General features: G+C 48.6%; 1 protein-coding gene across 4 annotated transcripts in view; it reads left to right on the forward strand.

Annotated features, from left to right (window-relative positions):
• The first annotated feature begins 205 nt into the window (after positions 1-205).
• The window catches only part of LOC121560585 (rhophilin-2), a 70,280-nt gene continuing 48,634 nt past the window's right edge, over positions 206-21,851 (forward strand). Inside the window, exons 1-2 of one of the 4 annotated variants that reach the window (XM_045217510.1) lie at positions 206-539; positions 18,541-18,656. In XM_045217510.1, the coding sequence (XP_045073445.1) occupies positions 474-539; positions 18,541-18,656 (182 nt within the window). In that variant the 5' untranslated portion in view covers positions 206-473. Of the gene's footprint in view, positions 540-18,540; positions 18,657-19,133; positions 19,187-21,851 lie in introns of those variants that run through there. The other 3 variants (XM_045217509.1, XM_045217512.1, XM_045217511.1) reach the window with 3 other exon arrangements.

A 21,851-nucleotide genomic window follows, 5' to 3' on the forward strand; every position in this document is an offset into this window, starting at 1 on the left:
AGTTGCCGTTCTCTATGTAAGTGAGAGAACTAATAAAAGAAAAGTAGGCGAAGCCAAAAAAAATGTAATGCTTTTTCTTGCGTACTTCTGAATCACTAAACATTCTCTATTGGCAAAGCTTCCGTCCACGTACAACAATAAAGCGGGCTCCTTATGCAAATACTGAAGAGGAGCGATTGGAGCCCCACCTACCTACAAAACAACACACTGCAACCAAAGATACCGGTAACTTTCCCGTTTTGTCTGCGCTGCAATCCTCCGCCGTCACACTCTCGGGGTGGGGTTTCTAGTTCAGCTACGTGTAGAATAGCGACCGTCTGGTAGAGTGATGTCACACAACGAATAGACGCAAGACCGAAGCGGTGACTGATTGTTATAGCTGGGGAAGACGCACCTGTTGAACAACAGGCTCACAACGATATTCCACTTTTACCTATTTCTTCGAAGCTTTTGGCTGCGTTTGGAAGTTCAGAATGACGGACACAATAATGGCCAACGGGATCAAGGACCGAGCGGGTCAGAATGGATATTTTAAAAAGGTGAGTGATTTTAAGTTTTTATGATAAAGATGAAAGCGCAGTTACAAACCGTGTACTTTTGAATGGACTCTGTCCGTTCTAAACGCAGTATTTCTGCTTTCACTGAAATGAATAGTGGCCTAGTGGACGTATTTCTAATGTATTTCATCTCTATCAAAGCAACCGGTGTTGATGTCTGGCGAACTACCTGTTTGATTAGTGGTTTATACCCAGTTTTTTTTTTATACGATAACGCTATCTGCAGTTTTTAATGGGGCAGTGGCCAGCCTAATGGATATTTATCTCACAGGCTACTGTGAATACATTATCAGGTATTTATGGAATGCTTTTATCTACTGAGGTGTGTGTGTTGGTGTGTGTGTGTGTGTGTGTGTGTGTGTGTGTGTGTGTGTGTGTTCGTTCCTGCCTGTGTGTCTGTGGTGTGTGTGTCTTTCTGTGGAACATGCCCCTGGATGACAAGCTGGCATGGTTGGAGAGATAGCGGACAGACTGCCAGAAGATTCCGACCCTACCGTCACGCTCGTTTACACTGAGCTGCACAGGGGTCGGAACACAATCATGGTTACATTACCACACCCTGGAACTGGTGCGAGATACGGGCTGGAAAACGTACCTCAATGCAAGGCTGGGATATGCCACTGTTCTCCAAACTTTACCTCAATCCACAGGTTCCACACTGCTCCATCTGGACGATTGAAATACTGCTGGTTTTCCCTGAACACTGCCCTTTTCGTCCTCATGCTAGCTAGCAGTAGCTACAGCAGCCACCTCATGCTAGCTAGCAGTAGCTACAGCAGCCACCTCATGCTAGCTAGCAGTAGCTACAGCAGCTGTTATGAAGGTAGCCTAGCAGTTAAGAGCGTTGGGCCAATAACCGAAAGGTCGCTGGTTCGAATCCCCGAGCCGGCAAGATGGAAAAAATCTGCCGTCCTGCCCATGAGCAAGGCAGTTAACACCCGACAACAACTGCTCCCCGTGGGGCCGTGATGTCAATAGTCCCCCGCACCTCTCTGATTCAGAGGGGTTGGGTTAAATGCGGAAGACACATTGAGGTTAAATGCGTTCAGTTAAGCAACTGACTAGGTACCCCCCCCCCCCTTTCCCCATTTCCAAAAGGTAAAGTTTGGAGAACAGTGGCATATCCCAGCCTTGCATTGAGGTACGTTTTCCAGCCCGTATCTCGCACCAGTTCCAGGGTGTGGTAATGTAACCATGATTGTGTTCCGACCCCTGTGCAGCTCAGTGTAAACGAGCGTGACGGTCGGTGTCTTCTGGCAAGCTGACAGACAGAGTTATGGATGAGGAATTCCAGCCAGGCATCGGTCGTTGCCCCCATAACATTCCTTTTACATTAGGCCTAGGCTGTGTCCCAAATGGTACCCTATCCCCTATGGGTCCTGATCAAATGGTACCCTATCCCCAATGGGTCCTGGTCAAATGGTACCCTATCCCCTATGAGTCCTGGTCTAAAGTAGTGCACTATCCCCTATGGGTCCTGGTCTAAAGTAGTGCACTATATAGGGAATATGGTGCCATTCTCTGGTCTAAAGTAGTGCACTATATAGGGAATAGGGTGCCATTCTCTGGTCTAAAGTAGTGCTCTATATAGGGAATAGGGTGCCATTTGGGATACAGCCCATGAAAGACCTGTCATGAAACCTGAGTTATTTTTCCGGGAGGTAGTTTCACCGGGATTTAATCTGTGATCCCTGGAAGTGTATCTGTAGAAAGTGGTTTAGTTTCTGGTAAGACAGGATGTAGTTAACATGTTGACTCTTTTTGTATAATAGATGTCCCCGGAAGCTCAGGGTATAGCCTATTAAATAGATCACGATAAATACTTTTTTTTATACAGATTGTCTGGTGTGTCTTTCTCATAGTCGTAGGCTAGTTGCGGTACATGTCAATATCAACAGTGTCCTGTAACCTTTTATCTATGGAGGAAGAGTATTCACTAGTCTGTCGTTGAGTAATGGGCTATGTGTCCCAAATGGCACCCTATTCCCTATGTACACTGTACACTACTGTTGACCAGATCCTATAGGGTGCCATTTGACGCAACCGTGGTGTAATGTGTTGACTCAGGCTGTCACAGTTCTCACAGGCTGAACCAGTGCAGTTACATATTTGTGCGGCCGCCGGGGCAGAGGCTTGTTTTCATAGTCAACCCCTAGTTAGTACGGCGATGAAAATGATTGGGGATAGGGGTTGAAAGGGGTTAGGGGTTGAAAAGGTTCTTTGTTGTGGTCAAGCTGCCCTGATCTCCCTGTGAAGAGAGTCTGGCTGTAGGCTTTGTAGCGGACTTCCTGTGTCTATTAACGCTCTGTTATGAGTCTGATGATCAAGGGAGAGGGGGGAGTTGGACCTCTCTCCTTTTCTATTCTCTCTGTCTCTAGCTCTCTCTACTTCTCTCTCTCTCTACCTCTCTCTCTCTGTCTCTGTCTCTCTCTACCTCTCTCTCTCTCTCGTGTAGAATGCTGATTGAATTGAAGTATAGTATATTTCATGCAACACTGCCTTGAGTTTCTCATAGTGTCTTCACACACCACAACAACCTTTCCCACTCCTGTAAGTAGGCTGTTCAAGCCAAAGCTCTTTCTCTGTCTGAAGAGGTAATGAAACCACAGGGCAATAAGACATACTGGTAATTTGTACTGGTAATTTGGTCATGTTTAAAAGAGATTTGTGATTTGGAAACAGTGTTTGGCGTTGGTGGAACTGGAGTTTTCAGTTAAGTGGAGCATTGGCCCTTTTTCTCTTCTGTCTCTGTTTCAGTTTCAGTCTCTTTCTTTTCTGTCTCTGTTTCAGTCTCTTTCTCTTCTGTCTCTGTTTCAATCTCTGTTTCAGTCTCTTTTTCTTCTGTCTCTGTTTCAGTTTCAGTCTCTTTCTTTTCTGTCTCTGTTTCAGACTCTTTCTATTCTGTCTCTGTTTCAGTTTCAGTCTCTTTCTCTTCTGTCTCTGTTTCAGTTTCAGTCTCTTTCTCTTCTGTCTCTGTTTCAGTTTCAGTCTCTTTCTCTTCTGTCTCTGTTTCAGTCTCTTTCTTTTCTGTCTCTGTTTCAGCCTCTTTCTCTTCTGTCTCTGTTTCAGTCTCTTTCTCTTCTGTCTCTTTCAGTTTCAGTCTCTTTCTCTTCTGTCTCTGTCTCTTCTTCTGTCTCTGTTTCAGTCTCGTTCTCTTCTGTCTCTGTTTCAGTCTCTTTCTCTTCTGTCTCTGTTTCAGACTCTGTCTCTGTCTCTTCTCTTCTCTGCTTGGTGAGAATGAGCTCAGTGATTTACTATGTTGCTCTAACAGACGCTCCACAGACTCGCTGCTCTGCTCCTTGTCTGCCGACAGATCATTCTGTGAGATGCCGTGGTAACGCGGTTTCAGGCCAGGTTCCCAAACCTCTGCTGTTTCCCTGAGCTGGTTTCAGGCCAGGTTCCCAAACCTCTGCTGTTTCCCTGAGCTGGTTTCAGGCCAGGTTCCCAAACCTCTGCTGTTTCCCTGAGCTGGTTTCAGGCCGGGTTCCCAAACCTCTGCTGTTTCCCTGAGCTGGTTTCAGTCCGGGTTCCCAAACCTCTGCTGTTTCCCTGAGCTGGTTTCAGGCCACGTTCCCAAACCTCTGCTGTTTCCCTGAGCTGGTTTCAGTCCTCTCTGCCCTGCTACCACCATAGAGATCCTGTAATCTAATTCCTAGTGTTATGGCAGCCGCGGTCTTGAGAGGCTGAAAAGGCTGAATAAGGTACCATTAGGGATGTTTCTCCTCCAGTCTGACAGCAGCCAGTAAGGTACCATTGACGTAGAATCAGCCCAAGGCTGTCCCGGTCACAACCCACGCAGACAAATTGACAACATGTGCCCTGGCCCAGAGAAAGAGAGACTAGGACTGCGTCACAAATGGCACCCTATTCCCTCTGGTCAAAAGTAGTGCACTGGGAAGGGAACATGTCTCTGGTCAAAAGTAGTGCACTATATATGGAATAGGGTGCCATTTTGGGACACAATCTAGGACTGCTGCCTGCCTCTGCAGTCTGTCTGGACAATGTCAGAGGAAACACAGTGAAATGCCCCCCCCCCCTGTGGGGTTTCTACTGCAAAAGAACACTGAAACACCCCTTTAAGAAACACTCCAGCTACTTTCCTTCAGTTAGGGACGGTTTAACCACGTTGGCTACATCCTATTGTGCTGATGCAGTGAGAACTAAACCGAGGGTGAACGAGGGTGAACGAGGGTGAACTCTCACCTTATTTCTAGCCTCCTGCCCAATCTGGACAGTTTGTATAACGTATATAGAGGCATGTACCACCATGAACCCATCACTCTAAATTCACGTTCTTTATGTTAACGTTACACAACAAATACACTCCCTCCCTCATTCTGAAAGGTCCTGCTCAACGGAGAGGGGCCTCTTTCAGTAGCCTGTCGAAAGAAAAGAGAGGCAGCCAACTGAACTGTTCCCTGATTTGCTATTACTGCGTCCCAAATGGCCCCCTGTCCTCCGGGCCCACAGGGCCCCGGTCAGAGTAGTGCACTATGAAGGGTGCCGTTTTGGGACGCAGCCGTAACTCGGGGCTTGTTATTGGGAGCTTGTTAGTGGTCTGGCCTGGCCTGCAGACACGGTCCCAGTCTGTTGGTCCAGACTGTAGCTGCTAAGGACTGAGAGAGACTGAGAGTCTTTGTCCCAGGCTGAGCTCTGTTACTAATGAACACCCTAATAGGACTCTGTTCTGGGCCTGTTCACAAAGCGCCCCAGAGTAGGGACCTAATCGTACATCAGGACTCTGTTCTGGGCCTGTGTTCCCAAAGCGCCCCAGAGTAGGGACCTAATCGTACATCAGGACTCTGTTCTGGGCCTGTTCCCAAAGCGCCCCAGAGTAGGGACCTAATCGTACATCAGGACTCTGTTCTGGGCCTGTTCCCAAAGCGCCCCAGAGTAGGGACCTAATCGTACATCAGGACTCTGTTCTGGGCCTGTTCCCAAAGCGCCCCAGAGTAGGGACCTAATCGTACATCAGGACTCTGTTCTGGGCCTGTTCCCAAAGCGCCCCAGAGTAGGGACCTAATCGTACATCAGGACTCTGTTCTGGGCCTGTTCCCAAAGCGCCCCAGAGTAGGGACCTAATCGTGCATCAGGACTCCTGCTCTGGGCCTGTTCCCAAAGCGCCCCAGAGTAGGGACCTAATCGTACATCAGGACTCTGTTCTGGGCCTGTTCCCAAAGCGCCCCAGAGTAGGGACCTAATCGTACATCGGGACTCTGTTCTGGGCCTGTTCCCAAAGCGCCCCAGAGTAGGGACCTAATCGTACATCAGGACTCCTGTTCTGGGCCTGTTCCCAAAGCGCCCCAGAGTAGGGACCTAATCGTACATCAGGACTCTGTTCTGGGCCTGTTCCCAAAGCGCCCCAGAGTAGGGACCTAATCGTACATCAGGACTCCTGTTCTGGGCCTGTTCCCAAAGCGCCCCAGAGTAGGGACCTAATCGTACATCAGGACTCTGTTCTGGGCCTGTTCCCAAAGCGCCCCAGAGTAGGGACCTAATCGTACATCAGGACTCTGCTCTGGGATGTTTTGTGAATACGTGCCATGGACTCTTCCCATTCTGGACTGTTCTGATAGGGCTCTGGAAAGTTCCGGACACACATTGATCCCTACAGCGCGCTGTTTCTTTACTATAACTTAGATTGACACTTGACAACTGACTAAATCGATTTCAGCTAGCTGCAGTATCTGATGGCTCAGTCAGGTAACATCCTTGGGACTAGGGATTCATATTTTCCCTAAAATCTACAGAGTTTCAATACCGGGAATAGTTCATATTGATCCAGAGAGTTCCGGGAAATACAGCAAAAATCAGAAGTGCCCATTTTAAAGTGTTTTAAAACCAAGATATGGTCACTATGCCAGGGTTCTCCCCAAATGAGACCTTGTTGGCTTGGCTGCACAGTCGGAGTATAGCCTTGTCGAATCATGCAAACTTTATAACGGCAGTCAAACAAAAGTCAAATGACCATAGTTGATAAGTAAGCTTGCTAGATAACCTCCTTCAATGAATGACAGAATATCTCCTGCATTTGGCAAAATCAAGTTGATGATTATAAATGTGTTCCCGAGTGGCGCAGTGGTCTAAGGCACTGCATCGCAGTGCTAGCTGTGCCACTAGAGATCCTGGTTCGAATCCAGGCTCTGTCGTAGCGGCCGTGACCGGGAGACCAATGGGGCGGCGCACAATTGGCCCAGCGTCGTCCAGGGTAGGGGAGGGAATGGCCGGCAGGGAGGTAGCTCAGTTGGTAGAGCATGGCGTTTGCAACGCCAGGGTTGTGGGTTCGATTCCCACGGGGGGCCAGTATGAAAACAAAAAAGAATAATGTATGCACTAACTGTAAGTCGCTCTGGATAAGAGCGTCTGCTAAATGACGTAAATGTATAAAGATGGCAGATCAGCTCATGAAAAACGGGAAGGTGAAGAGTAGAAATAGTTTAAGTGTCAAGGTGTCTTAACGGGGACCAACTGTATCCATATCTACTGTCCATACCGTTTGTTGATCACACATTCTCTACCTAAGCTCTATATAGGCAGCAATACGAGGCAGGGGGGAAATGTTAGAGGCATTTAGACATGTATAGGCTAGACGTGCTTTGATAATGCAATTTATGGATTACAGAATAAAGTTAGGAATGTCCATGCGAGAGTCAGGATTTGGGGTTTCAGTGGGATTGGGACAGGACAGGAAAATAGCCTATAACAGGGTTCTTCAATACCGGTCCTGGAGGGCCGAAACACCTCTGTCTTTCATCCTCTCCTTCTAATCAGGGGCTGATTCAGACCTGGGACACCAGGTGAGTGCAATTAACTACCAGGTAGAAATAAAAAAACAGAAGTGTTTTGGCCCTCCAGGACCGGAATTGAAGAACCCTGGCCTATAAGCTCTAGGACCGGAGAAGGTAGAATTTTCCCTCATGCCTCTCTGAACTGTTAACAGACTTCATGTCCGTGACAGAGATGCCTACGTAGTGAACTGTCCATAGGCCTATCAAATGTGTGACTTTCTGAAGAGTCACAATGACATCTCAAAGAGGCACACGTTATTTTATAGGCTATACTGTAAGGGGTTTCCTGTGGGGTTTATTAACTGCGTTGGGGTCGCTTGTGCAGTCCAGAAGTGTCAATTGTGTGTTTTGAATTTATGGTGACTTTGTGTGAAGTCAGTATGCTAGGCTAAAGGTTTCCATGTGACCTGTTTGGATAATGTGCTATTGATTTTTTGCTAATCCGATGCTGAGCAGGTTGTGTATTTTGTGGAATTGCATTAGTGTCATATTTGTGGGGGGAGTGTTGTCATTTCCCGGGTCTTGTCATATATTTTTTTTCCGGAAAATGTAATGATTGTTCCCGGGACATACCCGTGATCCCGGTTACCCATGTTAATCCCTATTTGGGACTAACCTGGGGTTGAGAAAGACTGCCCTGGGTGGTTGTGGGAACTGTTCTCTGACATTTTGTCACTTCCTTTGAGATGCAGATCACATGTCCCTCTGTGTCCTTTAGTGAAGCGGAGGAGACAGATCACATGTCCCTCTGTGTCCTTTAGTGGAGAGGAGGAGACAGATCACATGTCCCTCTGTGTCCTTTAGTGGAGAGGAGACAGATCACATGTCCCCCTGTGTCCTTTAGTGGAGAGGAGGAGACAGATCACATGTCCATCTGTGTCCTTTAGTGAAGAGGAGGAGACAGATCACATGTCCCCCTGTGTCCTTTAGTGGAGAGGAGGAGCCAGATCACATGTCCATCTGTGTCCTTTAGTGAAGAGGAGGAGACAGATCACATGTCCCCCTGTGTCCTTTAGTGGAGAGGAGGAGACAGATCACATGTCCCTCTGTGTCCTTTAGTGGAGAGGAGGAGACGGATCACATGTCAATCTGTGTCCTTTAGTGGAGAGGAGGAGACAGATCACATGTCCCTCTGTGTCCTTTAGTGAAGAGGAGGAGACAGATCACATGTCCCTCTGTGTCCTTTAGTGGAGAGGAGGAGACAGATCACATGTCCCCCTGTGTCCTTTAGTGAAGTGGAGGAGACAGATCACATGTCCATCTGTGTCCTTTAGTGAAGAGGAGACAGATCACATGTCCCTCTGTGTCCTTTAGTGGAGAGGAGGAGACGGATCACATGTCCCTCTGTGTCCTTTAGTGAAGAGGAGGAGACAGATCACATGTCCATCTGTGTCTTTTAGTGGAGAGGAGGAGTCAGATCACATGTCCCTCTGTGTCCTTTAGTGGAGAGGAGGAGACAGATCACATGTCCCTCTGTGTCCTTTAGTGGAGAGGAGGAGACAGATCACATGTCCTTTAGTGGAGAGGAGGAGACAGATCACATGTCCCTCTGTGTCCTTTAGTGGAGAGGAGGAGACAGATCACATGTCCTTTAGTGGAGAGGAGGAGACAGATCACATGTCCTTTAGTGAAGAGGAGGAGACAGATCACATGTCCTTTAGTGGAGAGGAGGAGACAGATCACATGTCCCTCTGTGTCCTTTAGTGAAGAGGAGGAGACAGATCACATATCCCTCTGTGTCCTTTAGTGGAGAGGAGACAGATCACATGTCCCTCTGTGTCCTTTAGTGAAGAGGAGGAGACAGATCACATGTCCCTCTGTGTCCTTTAGTGGAGAGGAGGAGACGGATCACATGTCCTTTAGTGGAGAAGAGGAGACAGATCACATGTCCCTCTGTGTCCTTTAGTGGAGAGGAGGAGACAGATCACATGTCCCTCTGTGTCCTTTAGTGGAGAGGAGGAGACAGATCACATGTCCCTCTGTGTCCTTTAGTGGAGAGGAGGAGACGGATCACATGTCAATCTGTGTCCTTTAGTGGAGAGGAGGAGACAGATCACATGTCCCTCTGTGTCCTTTAGTGAAGAGGAGGAGACGGATCACATGTCCCCCTGTGTCCTTTAGTGAAGTGGAGGAGACAGATCACATGTCCATCTGTGTCCTTTAGTGAAGAGACAGATCACATGTCCCTCTGTGTCCTTTAGTGGAGAGGAGGAGACGGATCACATGTCCCTCTGTGTCCTTTAGTGAAGAGGAGGAGACAGATCACATGTCCATCTGTGTCTTTTAGTGGAGAGGAGGAGTCAGATCACATGTCCCTCTGTGTCCTTTAGTGGAGAGGAGGAGACAGATCACATGTCCCTCTGTGTCCTTTAGTGGAGAGGAGGAGACAGATCACATGTCCTTTAGTGGAGAGGAGGAGACAGATCACATGTCCCTCTGTGTCCTTTAGTGGAGAGGAGGAGACAGATCACATGTCCTTTAGTGGAGAGGAGGAGACAGATCACATGTCCTTTAGTGAAGAGGAGGAGACAGATCACATGTCCTTTAGTGGAGAGGAGGAGACAGATCACATGTCCCTCTGTGTCCTTTAGTGAAGAGGAGGAGACAGATCACATATCCCTCTGTGTCCTTTAGTGGAGAGGAGACAGATCACATGTCCCTCTGTGTCCTTTAGTGAAGAGGAGGAGACAGATCACATGTCCCTCTGTGTCCTTTAGTGAAGAGGAGGAGACAGATCACATGTCCCTCTGTGTCCTTTAGTGGAGAGGAGGAGACAGATCACATGTCCCTCTGTGTCCTTTAGTGGAGAGGAGGAGACAGATCACATGTCCCTCTGTGTCCTTTAGTAGAGAGGAGGAGACAGATCACATGTCCCCCTGTGTCCTTTAGTGGAGAGGAGGAGACATATCACATGTCCATCTGTGTCCTTTAGTGAAGAGGAGGAGACAGATCACATGTCCATCTGTGTCCTTTAGTGGAGAAGAGGAGACAGATCACATGTCCATCTGTGTCCTTTAGTGGAGAGGAGGAGACAGATCACATGTCCTTTAGTGGAGAGGAGGAGACAGATCACATGTCCCTCTGTGTCCTTTAGTGGAGAGGAGGAGACAGATCACATGTCCTTTAGTGGAGAGGAGGAGACAGATCACATGTCCTTTAGTGAAGAGGAGGAGACAGATCACATGTCCTTTAGTGGAGAGGAGGAGACAGATCACATGTCCCTCTGTGTCCTTTAGTGAAGAGGAGGAGACAGATCACATATCCCTCTGTGTCCTTTAGTGGAGAGGAGACAGATCACATGTCCATCTGTGTCCTTTAGTGAAGAGGAGGAGACAGATCACATGTCCCTCTGTGTCCTTTAGTGAAGAGGAGGAGACAGATCACATGTCCCTCTGTGTCCTTTAGTGGAGAGGAGACGGATCACATGTCCTTTAGTGGAGAAGAGGAGACAGATCACATGTCCCTCTGTGTCCTTTAGTGGAGAGGAGGAGACAGATCACATGTCCCTCTGTGTCCTTTAGTGGAGAGGAGGAGACGGATCACATGTCAATCTGTGTCCTTTAGTGGAGAGGAGGAGACAGATCACATGTCCCTCTGTGTCCTTTAGTGAAGAGGAGGAGACAGATCACATGTCCATCTGTGTCTTTTAGTGGAGAGGAGGAGTCAGATCACATGTCCCTCTGTGTCCTTTAGTGGAGAGGAGGAGACAGATCACATGTCCCTCTGTGTCCTTTAGTGGAGAGGAGGAGACAGATCACATGTCCTTTAGTGGAGAGGAGGAGACAGATCACATGTCCCTCTGTGTCCTTTAGTGGAGAGGAGGAGACAGATCACATGTCCTTTAGTGGAGAGGAGGAGACAGATCACATGTCCTTTAGTGAAGAGGAGGAGACAGATCACATGTCCTTTAGTGGAGAGGAGGAGACAGATCACATGTCCCTCTGTGTCCTTTAGTGAAGAGGAGGAGACAGATCACATATCCCTCTGTGTCCTTTAGTGGAGAGGAGACAGATCACATGTCCCTCTGTGTCCTTTAGTGAAGAGGAGGAGACAGATCACATGTCCCTCTGTGTCCTTTAGTGGAGAGGAGGAGACGGATCACATGTCCCTCTGTGTCCTTTAGTGAAGAGGAGGAGACAGATCACATATCCCTCTGTGTCCTTTAGTGGAGAGGAGACAGATCACATGTCCCTCTGTGTCCTTTAGTGAAGAGGAGGAGACAGATCACATGTCCCTCTGTGTCCTTTAGTGGAGAGGAGGAGACGGATCACATGTCCCTCTGTGTCCTTTAGTGAAGAGGAGGAGACAGATCACATGTCCATCTGTGTCTTTTAGTGGAGAGGAGGAGTCAGATCACATGTCCCTCTGTGTCCTTTAGTGAAGAGGAGGAGACAGATCACATGTCCCTCTGTGTCCTTTAGTGAAGAGGAGGAGACAGATCACATGTCCCTCTGTGTCCTTTAGTGGAGAGGAGGAGACGGATCACATGTCCTTTAGTGGAGAAGAGGAGACAGATCACATGTCCCTCTGTGTCCTTTAGTGGAGAGGAGGAGACAGATCACATGTCCCTCTGTGTCCTTTAGTGGAGAGGAGGAGACAGATCACATGTCCCCCTGTGTCCTTTAGTGGAGAGGAGGAGACAGATCACATGTCCATCTGTGTCCTTTAGTGAAGAGGAGGAGACAGATCACATGTCCATCTGTGTCCTTTAGTGGAGAAGAGGAGACAGATCACATGTCCATCTGTGTCCTTTAGTGGAGAGGAGGAGACAGATTACATGTCCATCTGTGTCCTTTAGTGGAGAAGAGGAGACAGATCACATGTCCCTCTGTCCTTTAGTGGAGAGGAGGAGACAGATCACATGTCCATCTGTGTCCTTTAGTGGAGAGGAGGAGACAGATCACATGTCCATCTGTGTCCTTTAGTGGAGAAGAGGAGACAGATCACATGTCCATCTGTGTCCTTTAGTGGAGAGGAGGAGACAGATCACATGTCCATCTGTGTCCTTTAGTGGAGAAGAGGAGACAGATCACATGTCCCTCTGTCCTTTAGTGGCGAGGAGGAGACGGATCACATGTCCATCTGTGTCCTTTAGTGGAGAGGAGGAGACAGATCACATGTCCATCTGTGTCCTTTAGTGGAGAGGAGGAGACAGATCACATGTCCATCTGTGTCCTTTAGTGGAGAGGAGGAGACAGATCACATATCCCTCTGTGTCCTTTAGTGGAGAGGAGGAGGAAGAGCAGTGAGTCACATGGTCAGGTGACTCCGGTTTAGGTTTCCCTCCGAGAGCTTTGATGCTAGCTGGAGGAATGTGATGATCTCTCTGGATCAGAGCTGTAGTTTCTGACTGAACCTCACACACACACACACACAGACACAGACACAGACACACACACAGACACAGACACACACACAGACACACAGACACACACGCACACACACACACACACACACACACACACACACACTGGTTCCTCTTGAGCATCAACACACCTGGCGGCTTTGTCTGAACCAGTCCGGATCAACATCATCCCTGTAGTCAGTGGTACCATTTTTCAACAGAGCCCACATGGAAGTAGTGCACTATGTTGGGAATATGGTACCATTTTTCAACAGAGCCCACAGGGAAGTAGTGCACTATGTTGGGAATATGGTACCATTTTTCAACAGAGCCCACATGGAAGTAGTGCACTATGTTGGGAATATGGTACCATTTTTCAACAGAGCCCACATGGAAGTAGTGCACTATGTTGGGAATATGGTACCATTTTTCAACAGAGCCCACAGGGAAGTTGGGATACCATTTGGGATGCACCAGAGTTTATAACAGCTTATATCTTTCTTTCAGTGGTTTCCTTAGGGACAACGACACCTTGAAAACAAACAGTCCAGGGCTGGGTATTGTGATGGAGGTTACAGCTTCCTGACTGGGCATTGGATGGAGGTTACAGCTTCCTGATTGGGTATTGTGATGGAGGTTACAGCTTGCTTTTGATGGTCTAATGTCGTCATAAAGATTATTATCACGACATCATCATGAATGAGTGTAATAAAGTGGTATTGGTGCTGTATTGGCATAGTATCAACATATTGTCATAGGGCAAGCCCTGTCATAGGGCAAGCCCCGTCATAGGGCAAGCCCTGCGAGTCTTCTGGCCGTCCCTCCCTCTGATGTAATGGTCTTATTTCCATACAGCGATCAGAGCAGCTGTCTCTCTCTCTCTCTCTCTCTCTCTCTCTCTCTCTCTCTCTCTCTCTCTCTCTCTGTCTCTGTCTCTGTCTCTCTCTCTCTCTCTCTCTCTCTGTCTCTCTCTGTCTCTCTGTCTCTGTCTCTATTCCACAGCCATAGCTGCTCTCTGACCTTGCCAAACCTGCTCTGACAGGTGACATCATTCTGGTTGGTGTTCACTTGTTACAGTAGTGTTCTATGTGTCCAATAATTAAATATTAGAAGGAAATAAGATGTAAATATTTTTTGGGGGATGTTTACTTGTTAGGCCTATGTTCAGTAAGTTGTCTACTTCCGTCAGAGTTGAGTTGGGTTTAGAGAAAGGAATCAGCTGTTGATCAAAGTGAGATAGGACATTTCTATCAATCTATTTTTAGTCACTGAGATACATTCAGTAACTTTCCTTGTTCAGTCCAATGACCTCACCATGTTTTAATGCTGTGGGATACACCCACTGTGTTGGGTACATAGAGATCCTATAACCTCACCATGTTTAATCCTGTGGGATACACCCACTGTGTTGGGTACATAGAGATCCTATAACCTCACCATGTTTAATCCTGTGGGATACACCCACTGTGTTGGGGACATAGAGATCCTATAACCTCACCATGTTTAATCCTGTGGGATACACCCACTGTGTTGGGTACATAGAGATCCTATAACCTCACCATGTTTAATCCTGTGGGATACACCCACTGTGTTAGGGACATAGAGATCCTATAACCTCACCATGTTTAATGCTGTGGGATACACCCACTGTGTTGGGTACATAGAGATCCTATAACCTCACCATGTTTAATCCTGTGGGATACACCCACTGTGTTGGGTACATAGAGATCCTATAACCTCACCATGTTTAATGCTGTGGGATACACCCACTGTGTTGGGTACATAGAGATCCTATAATCTCACCATGTTTAATCCTGTGGGATACACCCACTGTGTTGGGTACATAGAGATCCTATAACCTCACCATGTTTAATCCTGTGGGATACACCCACTGTGTTGGGTACATAGAGATCCTATAACCTCACCATGTTTAATCCTGTGGGATACACCCACTGTGTTTGGTACATAGAGATCCTATGACCTCACCATGTTTAATACTATAGGATATTACATTACATTTTAGACGCTACACCCACTGTGCATAGAGATCTTATAACTCAGTGTTCTATTTCATTCTGTGGTTATGCATCTGTAGGGGTCATCATATTGCTGAGCAGAACTATGTGTTGCTAAGCTGACTTGTGGTGACACAGTGTACATGACACACCTCTATCATACAGCCAGCTCTGACACTGGCTGGGGACACAGAAACATTACATTCTAACCTCGCAGACTGACTCTTATTCAATGGACCTCTACGACTCATAGAAATGAACGTAATGTTACTGTGTCCTTGTCTATCTGTGTGTGTTGACATAGTTAGGTCTGGCAGCCTGTTGCTCTGACACCAGAAGAACAGGTAGTTAGGTCTGGCAGCCTGTTGCTCTGACACCAGAAGAACAGGTAGTTAGGTCTGGCAGCCTGTTGCTCTGACACCAGAAGAACAGGTAGTTAGGTCTGGCAGCCTGTTGCGCTGATACTAGAAGAACAGGTAGTTAGGTCTGGCAGCCTGTTGCTCTGACACCAGAAGAACAGGTAGTTAGGTCTGGCAGCCCGTTGCTCTGACACCAGAAGAACAGGTAGTTAGGTCTGGCAGCCTGTTGCTCTGACACCAGAAGAACAGGTAGTTAGGTCTGGCAGCCCGTTGCTCTGACACCAGAAGAACAGGTAGTTAGGTCTGGCAGCCTGTTGCTCTGACACCAGAAGAACAGGTAGTTAGGTCTGGCAGCCCGTTGCTCTGACACCAGAAGAACAGGTAGTTAGGTCTGGCAGCCTGTTGCTCTGACACCAGAAGAACAGGTAGTTAGGTCTGGCAGCCTGTTGCTCTGACACCAGAAGAACAGGTAGTTAGGTCTGGCAGCCTGTTGCTCTGACACCAGAAGAACAGGTAGTTAGGTCTGGCAGCCTGTTGCGCTGATACTAGAAGAACAGGTAGTTAGGTCTGGCAGCCTGTTGCTCTGACACCAGAAGAACAGGTAGTTAGGTCTGGCAGCCTGTTGCTCTGACACCAGAAGAACAGGTAGTTAGGTCTGGCAGCCTGTTGCTCTGACACCAGAAGAACAGGTAGTTAGGTCTGGCAGCCTGTTGCTCTGACACCAGAAGAACAGGTAGTTAGGTCTGGCAGCCTGTTGCTCTGACACCAGAAGAACAGGTAGTTAGGTCTGGCAGCCTGTTGCTCTGACACCAGAAGAACAGGTTGTTAGGTCTGGCAGCCTGTTGCTCTGACACCAGAAGAACAGGTAGTGAGTTCTGAAGTCCATTTGGGTTTAAGTCCAGAGGGGGCAGAAGCACGTGGGACTGTCAACCTCGTCCTTAATTACAGCTTGTTGTGAGGTTCTGGTCGTATCATCAAGACATACAACATCATCAAAGTCAGTCTGACCTGGGGAGTCTGACCTGGGGAGCCTGACCTGGGGAGCCTGACCTGGGGAGTCTGACCTGGGGAGCCTGACCTGGGGAGCCTGACCTGGGGAGCCTGACCTGGGGAGTCTGACCTGGGGAGTCTGACCTGGGGAGCCTGACCTGGGGAGCCTGACCTGGGGAGTCTGACCTGGGGAGCCTGACCTGGGGAGCCTGACCTGGGGAGCCTGACCTGGGGAGCCTGACCTGGGGAGCCTGACCTGGGGAGCCTGACCTGGGGAGCCTGACCTGGGGAGCCTGACCTGGGGAGCCTGACCTGGGGAGCCTGACCTGGGGAGCCTGACCTGGGGAGCCTGACCTGGGGAGCCTGACCTGGGGAGCCTGACCTGGGGAGTCTGACCTGGGGAGCCTGACCTGGGGAGCCTGACCTGGGGAGCCTGACCTGGGGAGCCTGACCTGGGGAGCCTGACCTGGGGAGCCTGACCTGGGGAGTCTGACCTGGTCACCTACAGTGGGGGAAAAAAGTATTTAGTCAGCCACCAATTGTGCAAGTTCTCCCACTTAAAAAGATGAGAGAGGCCTGTAATTTTCATCATAGGTACACGTCAACTATGACAGACAAAATGAGAAAAAAAAATCCAGAAAATCACATTGTAGGATTTTTAATGAATTTATTTGCAAATTATGGTGGAAAATAAGTATTTGGTCAATAACAAAAGTTTCTCAATACTTTGTTATATACCCTTTGTTGGCAATGACACAGGTCAAACATTTTCTGTAAGTCTTCAAAAGGTTTCACACACTGTTTCACACACTGCTCTCGCTGGGCAACACGGACTTTCAACTCCCTCCAAAGATTTTCTATGGGGTTGAGATCTGGAGACTGGCTAGGCCACTCCAGGACCTTGAAATGCTTCTTACGAAGCCACTCCTTCGTTGCCCGGGTGGTGTGTTTGGGATCATTGTCATGCTGAAAGTCCCAGCCACGTTTCATCTTCAATGCCCTTGCTGATGGAAGGAGGTTTTCACTCAAAATCTCACGATACATGGCCCCATTCATTATTTCCTTTACACGGATCAGTCGTCCTGGTCCCTTTGCAGAAAAACAGCCCCAAAGCATGATGTTTCCACCCCCATGCTTCACAGTAGGTATGGTGTTCTTTGGATGCAACTCAGCATTCTTTGTCCTCCAAACACGACGAGTTGAGTTTTTACCAAAAAGTTCTATTTTGGTTTCATCTGACCATATGACATTCTCCCAATCCTCTTCTGGATCATCCAAATGCACACTAGCAAACTTCAGACGGGCCTGGACATGTACTGGCTTAAGCAGGGGGACACGTCTGGGTCTGCAGGATTTGAGTCCCTGGCGGCGTAGTGTGTTACTGATGGTAGGCTTTGTTACTTTGGTCCCAGCTCTCTGCAGGTCATTCACTAGGTCCCCCTGTGTGGTTCTGGGATTTTTGCTCACCGTTCTTGTGATCATTTTGACCCCACGGGGTGAGATCTTGCGTGGAGCCCCAGATCGAGGGAGATTATCAGTGGTCTTGTATGTCTTCCATTTCCTAATAATTGCTCCCACAGTTGATTTCTTCAAACCAAGCTGCTTACCTATTGCAGATTCAGTCTTCCCAGCCTGGTGCAGGTCTACAATTTTGTTTCTGGTGTCCTTTGACAGCTCTTTGGTCTTGGCCATAGTGGAGTTTGGAGTGTGACTGTTTGAGGTTGTGGACAGGTGTCTTTTATACTGATAAGTTCAAACAGGTGCCATTAATACAGGTAACGAGTGGAGGACAGAGGAGCCTCTTAAAGAAGAAGTTACAGGTCTGTGAGAGCCAGAAATCTTGCTTGTTTGTAGGTGACCAAATACTTATTTTCCACCATAATTAGCAAATAAATTCATTAAAAATCCTACAATGTGATTTTCTGGATTTTTTTTTCTTAATTTGTCTGTCATAGTTGACGTGTACCTATGATGAAAATTACAGGCCTCTCTCATCTTTTTAAGTGGGAGAACTTGCACAATTGGTGGATGACTAAATACTTTTTTCCCCCACTGTATCTAGTACAGTACAGCTCCCTCAACGAATGTCTTTCCTGGGTTTTTTGTATTGCATCCCATGAACTGTACAGTCAATAAGGTCTCTCACCCTGACTAACCTTGTCGTAGCCGGCCGCGACCGGGAGACCCACGGGGCGGCGCACAATTGGCCCAGCGTCGTCCAGGGTAGGGGAGGGAATGGCCGGCAGGGATGTAGCTCAGTTGGTAGAGCATGGCGTTTGCAACGCCAGGGTTGTGGGTTCGCTTCCCACGGGGGGCCAGTATAAAAATAATAATGTATGCACTCACTAACTGTAAGTGGCTCTGGATAAGAGCGTCTGCTAAATGACGTGAATGTAAATGACACTAGTCCAGTCTCTGAGGACAGATCCTAACGGTCTCTGAGGACAGATCCTAACGGTCTCCGTTCTCTTCCTGTCTGTTCTGTAGGGATGGAACCCGTTAGCCCTGACAGGACGCTCCAAGCTGCAGAATGAGAGAGCCAGTCTCAACCAGCAGATCATTAGACAGATGAGGATGAGGGCCGGGGCAGAGAACCTTCTACGGTACGTACACACACACACACAGACACACACACACACAGACACACACACACACAGACACACACACACACACACACACAGAGATGAGGATGAGGGCCGGGGCTGAGAACCTTCTACGGTACGTACACACACACACAGACGCACACAGACGCACACAGACGCACGCACACACACAGACACACAGACACACACACACACACACAGACACACACACACACACAGACACACACACACACAGACACACACAGACACACACACACACACACAGACACAGACACACACACACACACACACAGACACAGACACACACACACACACACACACACACACACAGACAGAGCCAGGGTTGAGAACCTTCTACGGTACGTACACACACACACACACACACACACACAGACACACACACACACACACACACACACACACACACAGACACACACAGACACAGACACAGACACAGACACAGACACAGACACAGACACAGACACACACACAGAGATGAGGATGAGGGCCGGGGCAGAGAACCTTCTACGGTACGTACACACACAGACACACACACACACACACACACATAGACGCACACAGACACACACACACACACACAGACACACACACACACAGACACACACAGACGCACACAGACACACACACACACAGAGATGAGGATGAGAGCCGGGGCTGAGAACACACGTTATTATACACACGTTATGCACATACACACGGTCTCACACACGTACGCTAACAGGAAGACGCACACAGCAGCCTCCATTACAGGAGAGCAGACCCTGTATGGTCAGACAGTCACTGTCCCAGCATCCAACCCAGCCATGCAGAAGGCTCCGGATGAAAAATGGATGCACTCACTAACTGTAAGTCGCTCTGGATAAGAGCGTCTGCTAAAATGACTAAAAAAATGTAAAATGTAAAATAATGTTGTGAAGAAGGAATGAAGTTATTACATCATTTTTGTCTGGTAGTAACCCTTAGTCGGTTTCAGCAGCCCTGGGCTTGAATGTGTAGAGGATAGGGGTGCCGTTTGGGACACGTTGTTGTTGTTGTTGTTGTTGTTAAAGGGTTTCACTCCTCCTCCTCCTCTCTGTCTGTCTGTCTGTCATCCCTCTGTCACGGAGGTGTCACCAGAGTCTCACCTGTCTGTCATCCCTCCGTCACAGAGGTGTCGCCAGAGTCTCACCTGTCTGTCATCCCTCTGTCATCCCAAACAAAGGGTGAGATAGAACAGGAAGTCAAAAGACAAAACATTCCTCATAGTTCAGACGAACCGGTAGGATTGTCAAATGTTTTCCTGCCGACGTTACTTAAACACCTTCTGAACTGAGTGTCGGCAGTCAATCTCTTTTTGTGTTCACGCAGCAAAGACCTTGAAGTCGTCAGCCACTCAGCCTTGTTAAAATAATCCAAACCAGAAGGTGGCAGTAGTATTGTTTGGCAATGCGTGTTCGTGTGTGTGTCGCTTAGTTTATGGTCTAGATTCCAATGTTAGCTAGCTATCTAGATAGCTGCGCTAATGTTTGCTATTTTGTAGAAAGCCCCTGTTGATAATAGCCAGATGGCCACAGCTAGATAACTAAGAAACGATTGAATTCAGTCTCCATAATCCCATACTGTCAGTGGCAGCCCATAGACAAATGTTTAGCTAACTAACGTTAGCATATTCGCAAGCTAGCACAATAAATACGTTTGTAACCTCCACAAGGTTGTCAATAAAGTTTTGCATTTGATCTGCTGTGAGGTGAGGCTGTTATTCTGTGTTTTCCCAGCATGCCTCTCTGTGTGTGTATTCGGTCCAGGTTAGTAAACACAGAGAACGATGATGCCTGGCTAATCAGTTGCCCCGGTGACCTGGCCTACTGTTTAGTGTGTTGTGCGTTGCCATGGTGCCAGGCGGACACGGGCTCGTGCCCAGTGTGTGACGAATCTCCTTTTGACGTCAACAGCAGCTTGTTACCCATCACCCTCCCTCTCCCTCTCCTCACTGTCTCCTCTCCCCTTGTGGTTTGGCTGAGGCCTGTGGGAGCTAGCAGGAACTGATATGAACAGCCTGTAATATGAATACAGTACAGGTCATTATGGCTGGGGATATGGAGCTGGGGATATGGAGCTGGGGAAATGGAGCTGGGGATATGGAGCTGGGGATATGGAGCTGGGGAAATGGAGCTGGGGGTATGGAGCTGGGGAGTATGGAGCTTGGGAGTATGGAGCTTGGGAGTATGGAGCTTGGGAGTATGGAGCTTGGGAGTATGGAGCTTGGGAGTATGGAGCTTGGGAGTATGGAGCTTGGGAGTATGGAGCTTGGGAGTATGGAGCTTGGGAGTATGGAGCTTGGGAGTATGGAGCTTGGGAGTATGGAGCTTGGGAGTATGGAGCTTGGGGGTATGGAGCTGGGGAGTATGGAGCTGGGGAGTATGGAGCTGGGGAGTATGGAGCTGGGGAGTATGGAGCTGGGGAGTATGGAGCTGGGGAGTATGGAGCTGGGGAGTATGGAGCTGGGGGTATGGAGCTGGGGAGTATGGAGCTGGGGAGTATGGAGCTGGGGAGTATGGAGCTGGGGAGTATGGAGCTGGGGAGTATGGAGCTGGGGAGTATGGAGCTGGGGAGTATGGAGCTGGGGGGTATGGAGCTGGGGAGTATGGAGCTGGGGAGTATGGAGCTGGGGAGTATGGGGAGTATGGAGCTGGGAGTATGGAGCTGGGGAGTATGGAGCTGGGGGTATGGAGCTGGGGGTATGGAGCTGGGAGTATGGAGCTGGGGAGTATGGAGCTGGGGGTATGGAGCTGGGAGTATGGAGCTGGGAGTATGGAGCTGGGGAGTATGGAGCTGGGGAGTATGGAGCTGGGGGTATGGAGCTGGGAGTATGGAGCTGGGGAGTATGGAGCTGGGGAGTATGGGGAGTATGGAGCTGGGAGTATGGAGCTGGGGAGTATGGAGCTGGGGAGTATGGAGCTGGGGGTATGGAGCTGGGGGTATGGAGCTGGGGAGTATGGAGCTGGGGAGTATGGAGCTGGGGAGTATGGAGCTGGGGAGTATGGAGCTGGGGAGTATGGAGCTGGGGAGTATGGGCTAGGAGAGGCTTGGCTTGCCCACAGCGGCTGGGCCGGGTGGCTGAGACCCAAAGGAACGCTCTCATACAGCACTATATATCAAATTCAACTTAATTTCAAAATACTTTCTGGAACATAT

Source organism: Coregonus clupeaformis, unplaced genomic scaffold (genome assembly GCF_020615455.1).
Source record: "Coregonus clupeaformis isolate EN_2021a unplaced genomic scaffold, ASM2061545v1 scaf1087, whole genome shotgun sequence".
Classification (NCBI taxonomy): Eukaryota; Metazoa; Chordata; class Actinopteri; order Salmoniformes; family Salmonidae; genus Coregonus; species Coregonus clupeaformis.